This window comes from Phaethon lepturus, unplaced genomic scaffold (assembly GCF_000687285.1).
Source record: "Phaethon lepturus isolate BGI_N335 unplaced genomic scaffold, ASM68728v1 scaffold48438, whole genome shotgun sequence".
NCBI lineage: Eukaryota > Metazoa > Chordata > Aves > Phaethontiformes > Phaethontidae > Phaethon > Phaethon lepturus.
Window position 1 is genome coordinate 1 of NW_010559239.1, and position 8,519 is coordinate 8,519.

General features: G+C 44.8%; 2 protein-coding genes across 3 annotated transcripts; both read right to left on the reverse strand.

The window, feature by feature from the left end:
* Positions 1 to 73: 73 nt before the first annotated feature.
* On the reverse strand, positions 74 to 516 carry LOC104625624 (homeobox protein Hox-B7-A-like; the record flags this gene model as incomplete). The annotated part of the gene is made up of 1 exon (XM_010293295.1): positions 74 to 516. A coding segment is annotated over exon 1 (400 nt), but the record flags the coding sequence as incomplete, so codon positions are not given.
* A 2,328-nt stretch (positions 517 to 2,844) lies between these two features.
* HOXB8 (homeobox B8) lies at positions 2,845 to 4,593 on the reverse strand. Of its 2 annotated transcripts, none has more exons than XM_010293292.1 (2): positions 4,132 to 4,552; positions 2,845 to 3,242 (listed from the first exon to the last, which is right to left on the reverse strand). In XM_010293292.1, the coding sequence occupies exons 1-2, from the start codon at positions 4,550 to 4,552 to the stop codon at positions 2,935 to 2,937; spliced, it is 729 nt and encodes a 242-aa protein (XP_010291594.1). In that variant the 3' UTR covers positions 2,845 to 2,934. The 2 variants fall into 2 exon arrangements, with proteins under 2 accessions (XP_010291594.1, XP_010291596.1); XM_010293294.1 differs by having other exon boundaries at positions 2,884 to 3,239; positions 4,132 to 4,593.
* Between the last annotated feature and the right edge of the window lie 3,926 nt (positions 4,594 to 8,519).

An 8,519-nucleotide genomic window follows, 5' to 3' on the forward strand; every position in this document is an offset into this window, starting at 1 on the left:
GCCATCAAATAATTTACACTCCCCCCACTCCCCCCCCACCCCGGGCTCCTTTCTTGGGGGGGCTGGGGCTTACCTGTGCTCCTCATCCAGGGGTAGATACGGAAGTTACTGTCGCTTTGCAAATCTGAGTCCCTCTGGTCCGTTTTGCTGCAATTCTGCTTGGAGGCATCTCCCGGACACATCATGGAGAGATTTTGCTCGAAAGGGGAACAGTGCATGTTGAAGGAGCCGGGCTCCAGGCCGTAACCGGAGGAATACATGCTGGGGGGCTGGGGGTGCACGGCGCTGCCACTGGAGTAGAGCCCGGGCATGGAGGCGGCGAAGGGAGGCGTGGATCCGGCCCCATACCCCGCTCGCTGGGTGTTGGAGGAGAAAGCGCAAGAAGTTTGCTCGGGAAAGACTCCGGATGGGAAAACCGAACTTGCGGCTTGATATTTAGAAAATAAAGCATTCGCATAATACAATGAACTCATAATTTGGCCGGGTGATTTGTAGGTCGGGACGTTTTAGTGTCGGTTTTACGAGGTACCGTGATATATTACGGAATTAGAGTCCAGATTTACACCAAAAAGGAGCCCTTTTTCCTCCCGGCCCATGTGACGCGCGGGCACGTGGCTCCGGCGGCGCCAATCGCCGCCCGCTCCCTCCTCGGGGGCAAAAAATTGTGGTGCTGCTGGATTTATAAAATATGATAAATAATTGATGCGATATAAAACCCTCCAAGATCTATGCTGGAAAGGGTGAAATTGTACTGGAGTCGATAAGCAACCTGTAATCAGTTTTCAGCTCAGACCGAGGGAGAAAGAGAAAAGGGGAAGGGGGGGGTGGTAAAAGCACGTTGCTGATAAACCAGCGTCTCCCTCTCGGTCTCTCTCTGCTGGAGGAAAAGGAAGGGAGCTCTATTTATCCCTTTATTGATCCCGTCTAAAATTCCCTCCTTCGCACCGTTTTCCCCGGCTCCGAGGTACTTTTTCACAAGACTGTACATAATTCCCTCCACCCTTGACCCTCTCCCCCTCCCCGGCCACCCCCCTCCAAAAAAAAAAAAAAAAAAAAAGGAAGACAAATGTCTCATTGATACCTAATAGTTTCAGGGTTCTTTTCTCCCAAATGCCATTCAGCTCTATATCTAATTTATTCCAGTGCCACAGGCTTTGAGCTTCGTATTGAGCTGGCATTTGCTTTCCTTGTTGCGAAAAATAAAGAGTGTACAGATCCCTTGTTCAGCGTGTCAGCGGTTCTGCAGGACTCAATTACAGTCAGAAGTAAAACCTTACCAGCTGGCTGGTTTGCTTTCTGCTAGAGAAGCAGAGACATCTTCCAAAATGTGATCTGCTTTTTTTTTTTTTTTTTTTTTTTTTTTAAGGAGGAGGGGGTTAGAAAGAAAGAAAGAAAGTCTTACAGGCAGGAAAAACGCAGCCCAGACAATGGTGGCTGTGGATCTGGGGTTTGTGCTGTTTCTCCTCTCCCAAGGTTATGTTGCAAGGGGATGGGTGAGCATCCCCGCACTCCTCTATTGCCATGGCAGGGCAGCTCGACAGGCGAGGGAGCAGAGAGCAGCTCAGCTGCTCGACGGACGATTAAAAAAAAAAAAAAAAAAGGGTGAGGAAAGGAGAGGGGGACCAAGAGCTGGGCTTCATCTTGCAGGGACAGTGGGGTGGGCGAGGAGAGAGGGAGAAAGAAGGAAAGAGAAAGGGGAAGAAAAAAAAAGCCAAACCAACACACATTACCTTCAGGAAGGATTTCCACACAGCCTCCCAACCTGTCACCACCCAGGAGCTGCTAGAAACAACAAGAAGAGCAGAAGCCATGGCAGTTGCCCCGTCCCCCTCCCCTTCCCCAAGGCTCCCGGGCAGCAACTCCCCGGCCCCAGCCCCTGCCTCCGCCCGTCCCAGCAGCCACCCAGCCCGCCAGCATCTCTCCAGGCAAAGAAGTCTTTGATGGCCAGGGCTGCAGCTCCCACACAATTGACTTTTATTTCCTTTCTATCAAAGTGGTCCTGGAGGAAATGGAGCAGGGTAAAAGAATGATGTCACGGAATTCTCGCTTGTAAACTTTATTGTAACTTTCTTCCGCCGCTTCCAGGTTTAGACAATAGAACAAAGTGATGAAAGAACAACAAAATATATCATTAGTTCCCCCAATAAAGTAATTCACGTATACAGTATACATTCTTTTTCACAGTTAACCTAAAGATCACTTTACAACTTGCTTCACTGTGCGCATGCTAACTAAAGGAGAGAAAAACGCTTTTTTTTCTTTTCTTTTTTTCTTTTTTTTTCCTTTTTTTGGAAGATACACTTAAAAATTGTAAACAAACAAACAAACAAAAAAAGATAAAATCCTGAACCAAAGAAAAGAGCAGAAGTAAGGAAAGTAAAGAGAGAAAGAGAGTAGAAGAGAGAGATAACTATAGCATAAATAGGCAGTTTCATGTTGTTGGGATGTTTGTTTCAATAGCTACCTCCAGTACATACAGATAAACCACAACAAAAAAGGTGAAAAATAATAAAAATAAAAGTGCACAAATGTAATTTCACGTAACTCCTATAGCATTGAAAGCTATGTTAACCAACCCACCCCCCAGGAAAGAAGAGAGAGACAGAGCGAAAGACAGAGAGAGAGAGAAAATTTCACAGTCATGTTTTACATAAGCTATTGCGTTACACTACCACTAGTTAATAACTGGCAAAAGGCAGGAGAGACCTCCCGATCACTTTTGCATACTGTTCATTGTATCAAAGGATAATCAGGAAAGTGGTGCTTACAGCTATATTGTTTTACAGCAATAAAAGGTTTTTTTTTTTTTCCTTTCTCTTTTCTATGCATTGTTGGTTTTTTTCCCACCCCTCCCTTACATTAACTGCCATTAACGTGGGGCTCGGGGGCTCTGCCACCCCAGCAGCGCTTGCCTTTCAGTCCTTAAAAATCCTTTTATTTCTTGTCCGCCTTCTGTGCTTCCCCTTCCTCGTCCACCTCCTGGGCTCTTTCCATTTTCTGTTTTTCCAGTTCTTCCTGCTCGCATTTGCTGCTGGGAAACTTGTCTTTGTTGTTTTCCTTTTTCCATTTCATCCTCCTGTTCTGGAACCAGATTTTGACCTGCCTTTCTGTCAATCCCAGGGCATGCGAGACCTCGATCCTCCGTTTGCGGGTCAGGTAGGGATTAAATAGAAATTCCTTCTCCAGTTCCAGCGTCTGGTAGCGGCTGTAGGTTTGCCTCCCCCTCCTCCGTCCAGCGGCTGCTGGGGAATTGCAAAGGTTGGGTGGAAGAGGGGAAGAAGAGAAGGTTGAAGGATACATAAACCAGGCTCGGGAATAGGCACACACACACGCTCACACACACTCACAGCCGCTCGCACACACTCGCAGCCGCTCACACCCGCTCACACACACACACACAGAGGCACGGGAGGGGGAGGAAGACCCCCCCCCCGGCCGCTCCCACCCACTCGCAGCCGCTCACACCCGCTCACACACACACACACAGAGGCACGGGAGGGGGAGGAAGAAAGGACCGGCAGGAGCGAAGGCAGGAAGCAAACAGGGAGAGGGAAAGGCTCCTGTCGAATATTATACAAGGGAAGATGGTTATAAAGGAAAGGGGTGATGGTGGTAGGGGAACGGGGGGGGTGTCACCCACCAGCCCACTCCGAGCAGCCCAGCTATAGCCTGCACTTGCACACTTATTATTATCCGAGCCCCCACAACAACAACAACAACAACAACCAGACTCCGGCTCTTCGGGATCCCGAGGAAAAAAAAAAAAAAAAAAAAAAAGCGCTGCAGCCCGGGGAGAGCAAGCAGCACCAGCGAAACCCCGACTCAAACGCGAAACAAAAATGAAGGGGCTTTTTAAGGCTATAAAAGTGCCATAAAGTTTAAGGACGCTTCCTTCCACAGAAAGCCCGGCTCGCTCAGCCCCCAGAAGAAAAGGTCTCCTTCAGGGTAATTAAACTATAAAGCAATTTACAAGTGCAAAAGTTTACCCCCATAAAGCAGTAAAATACAGTCACTGGGGAAGAAAAAGGGAGCGAAAGCAAGCAGGCAAGCAAGAGGGGCAGAAAGAAAGCAAGAGGGCTGCTTTATGGGCTCAGGAAATGCCTCCTCGCCGTCCTTTCCATCTCGCCTCACCTTGCGGTCGCATCCAGGGGAAAAGCTGGGTCGGAGAAGGGCTCTGCTCCGAGCTCTCCGCCTCCTCTCCAAGGCCGCTGGCAGCAAGCTTGCAGTCCGTGTACTGCACCAAGTCCGACTCCTGGGCGCTGAAGAGGCTCTGCCTTTGCAAGGGGTCGTAGCCATAGAAGTTGCTGGGGTCCCCATGGCACGCCACGGCGCAGGGATTCTGTTGGTAAGGGGAGCTGGAGAGTGAGGATGCTCCGTGGTAAAACTCCTGGATTTGGGTCGGATGCTGGAAGGTGCCCCCCGTGCTGGGTCCGTACACCACCGTGGGTCTGCCCCCAAGATCCTGAGCGAACCCGCAGTCATAGTAATTGGGACGCAAGGAGTCCCCGGTTTTGTATTTGGAGAAGAGTGAGTTGACAAAATAAGAGCTCATTTTAATTTAAATAAGAATATTTGTTTGGAGGAGGAAGAAAAGGGGTAAAAAAAAAAAAAAAAAAAAAGCCAACCAAACCAGACCACGGGAATCTATTAGCAAAAAAAGAAAGCGCTAAGATGCTAAGCAACGACAGTTTGTGATTTCCAGGAATATAAAAGGAGGATATAATCAAAACTCTAAGCCTGCATGATATTGAATTCTTTCCTCCCCCCCACCCCTAAAAAAAAAAAAAAAAATCGCCACTTAAAGAGTTCTCGCTTTACATTTCCAAGAAGAGATGCCAGTTCATAAACAGTTTTCAGTGATTTACTTCAGCGCAAATGAGTTGTTTCATATTTTGCAGTGTCTTTTCATGATCATTTGCATCTATTACCAAAACCTCATCCTATTGGCTTCTCCTTACTCCACACGGACTCTGCACCGCATGATTGTGAAAGGAAGAGTGTGAGAGAATAAAGAAGGAAAAGCAAGCGAGGGGGAGCGAGAGAGGGAGAGGGAGCGAGCGAGCGAGCGAGAGAGGGGAAGGGAGAAGGAGGTGGGGTGAATATACGGATTAAATATGTTTAACTACCTACATTAATGAGATATCGCTCGCCTCACAACAAATCACATACCTAGACCACCCAAAAGATTGATTTTTGGGGAGTGTTGGAAAATTAAAGAGAAGCGCTCGCAGTCGTTAATTTCAAAATTTTAACGAGGCAGTTTTAGCCTTTTTAAATGTCAGGGTCGCTTTGGAAAACTGTAAAAGAACACGATTTAATTGCTACCAGTTTTAAAAGGTCCTATAAATGTAATTGGTATTTTAATACAAGTTATCAAATCATACAGCTTCTTACCCTAAACATATTTTAAAACAAACGAGGTAGTCATATTTAACATTTTAATGATCAATTTCCTTATTATTGATAAAGGTTTAACTATCACATGAAGGGAATTGCATTTGTAATAGCCCCAAAAAAGGCTGTAAACTGTTTAACAAACTATAAAACGCCATAAAGCCGGGGATGTTGTTGTTGTTTATACCGCACTACATAAAAGCCGTTAGGATTTTACGAGTTCGTTCCTCTACTGCTATAAACCAGAGGTTTCGATTGGACCCGTCCGCATTACAGCGAGATGTTGAGGTGTCAATACTGAATTAAAATGATTATAGTTTTTCATATATAACGTTGACTTTTTGTGTCTCTCCCGCAGCCCCCTCCCTGCCTCCTCCCCCGCCGAGGACTTGTTCAAGATGTGGTTGGGGACGATCGCGAACTAAAAGTATTGTGTCGCTTATCACACCCAGAACAGAACCTTTATGGTCAGTAACTGATGGCTGTTCCCTGCTTCCCCCCCTCCTCAATAACTTCCTTTTTTTTTTTTTTTTTGCATGATACTTCTGATGAAAACTGGGGCGAGCAGGGGGTGGGGCAGGGGAGGGGGGAGAGATGCTTTCTATTTTATTGGCATTTGGTAACAACGGAGCAAACTTACCCCGAAGATGCCAACGCTGCAATTTTCCACCATCTAAACACACAGGGGGTAGATTTTGAAATTTATTTCTCGCAGTCAGCAAATATTACCGAGACGTATTTCAGTTAATAACGACACCAAACCCTCCCAGTCCAAAGGCTGCCCCAGCCTGCCTGACACCCACGACACCCCTCCAAGCCCCTCGCAATGCCAGCTATATTTTCCAATCCTTCACCCTTCAACTGGCGTTAAAGACATTCTTTTAAACCTCTATTTTATTTTTTTCCCCCCCTTGGCCTGGGGAGATTTCTGCTGCTTCCCATTGCATCCGTCTGCGCGGTTTTGACACGAGAAAGGTGAAGTAAAGATGGTTTCACTCGTGCCTGCCTTGAACTGAGGGACGATTTTCAACCTCCACGACATGGAAAAGAGGAAAAAGTTGAAATGTTTCGGTTAGTCTGTCTTGCCAGGGCTTTGGTTAAAAAAAAAACCTTGCATTAAAATTGTCAGTGGGAATACTCAGGGAATGAAGAAAGGCAGGAAGAAAGGGAGAGAGAAAGAAAGAAAGAAAACAAAGATAGTAACGGAATAAAACTTTAAAACCATCCTTAGAGAAATAATTTAAGTAAATACGTTTCCTTTATTTTGTATAGGCATAATTTCAGTCGAGTCTAAGAGCCTTTTCAAGTAATTATTGTTGTTGGAGTACTTGCAGTGGTATAATTAAGGCTTTTTTCCCCCCTAAAAGACAAGTTAACATTTTATTTTTCTCAACACTTTTATTGTCGATTGAGCAGATTTTGGTTTCATCTTTGAACATAAAACCTCAGAAATGGTGCACAGAAGTAAACAGAGCTTTGCAGCCTGGTGTGGGGATGCTCGATGCTAGAATTTTCAAGAAAGCAAAAAACCCACATTGAATCGACTAAAGTATTTTTAGAAAAGAAGCTGTCTTCTTCTATGTGTATTTAGAGGCGTACTCGCATCTATTCAAGTTTGTAAAGTAAAAAATAGCAGGAATTCCCGTTCATACATGGAATGAAGAAGACGGGAGTGAAGTTGTTCTCGGAAGTTAACGTTTTTATCAAGTGCAGTAGGATTTTATGGTCATGATGTGATGGTAACTCACCAATGCACCAGAAATCAATGGCTGATCTTAAATCATTCATATACTGTACTCAGATTCCTGATGAAAGGAAAATGTTTCTATTATAAGAAAAAACAAGCGGGGATGTGTGTGCGCGCGTGTGTGTGTGTCTGTGAGAGAGAAGATAATTTATAAATACCCAGTGGAGGAAAGATTTATTAGGAATTCACAAGGAGGGAAAAAAAAAAAAAGAGAACCCTAAACTCTTTCCTAGGTAAACCTTAACTTTTCACCACTCTGCATTTTACTGAATGCACGAGGGCAGGATTTTTCTTTATTTCCCCCACCTATTTCTGTTTACATTTGTATTTCATTTTATAGCATTTAAACTGAGTCTTGGGATGCTTAAACTTTGCTCTTTAAAACAACATACCACATCCTGTGTCGTTGTGCGTATCGGTTTAATTTGTTACATTCTTCCCCAGAATGCTGCTTTTTGGGGAACGGGCGTATTTTCTGGAGCAACTTCGGAGAAACATTTGTTCAGAAAATACCTGTTTATAACAATTTGAAAGAAAAACCTAAAGTGAAATGATTGCCACCATTCCTTTCTATGTTATTGGTAGCTGAAGGACTGGAACGTCTGAATAATTTTTGTCTTGTAATTTTGAAGAAACAAAGGCCAAAATAAAAGTGCAGTAAGGGAGTTAAAAGTTTACGTTTTTGCTGCTTCTGCATCAGTGGGGTATTTATAGGTATCACAAAACGTGGTAAGTTAATAGCATTTTGGATTAATTTACTATTTTGTAGCATTTAAAAAAATTTCCAAACATTTTCAGTGAAGACCTTGGGCAAAGAGCAGTAGCATTACCAAAAGACGGAGTAACTATACCAAAAATTACCGGTTCAACTTCCAAAAAGCGTTATTTTTCCGGCGATGGCTCTGAATCTAAAACATATAAAATAAAGAGCCGAGAAAGCACAGTTCATTCTAACCGCTAAGGTAAAGAGCCAGGGAAAAATGTCCTGATTCTGTGTGCGCCTTTCTCCCCGAAATCTTTGAGCCTCTCTTTTCCAGTCCTGCAGACGTAAATCTTCGGTTTGCAGATAATTAAGCTGTCCTCCCCCCTCCACCCGAATTAGCAGCAGACAAAACCCGAGGGTTTGGGGTTTTTTTCTCCCCTTTAAATGAACATTTAAAATAGATGCATGTCCCACCTCTCACCACATCCCAGCACAGAACCTGCAGATTGACTCTCTCCCCCTCTTTTTTGAATTTTTTTGAGCCCCCCCGGCCTCACGTAATTTACCCTCGCGGGGAAAAAATAGATGTAACCTACGAAATTGGCAGAACAGCTCGAATTAACCCTCTGCTTTATGCCTCGGGATTATTACGATCGCCAGCAAACAGCCCGCTCG

Excerpts from the sequence above, each read along its gene's own strand:
- HOXB8 (XM_010293292.1), bottom strand. The coding sequence starts at position 4,552 with ATGAGCTCTTATTTTGTCAACTCACTCTTCTCCAAATACAAAACCGGG. Across the intron at positions 3,243-4,131 it reads CCCCTGGATGCGACCGCAAG|CAGCCGCTGGACGGAGGAGG; the intron begins GTGAGGCGAGAT and ends GCAATTCCCCAG.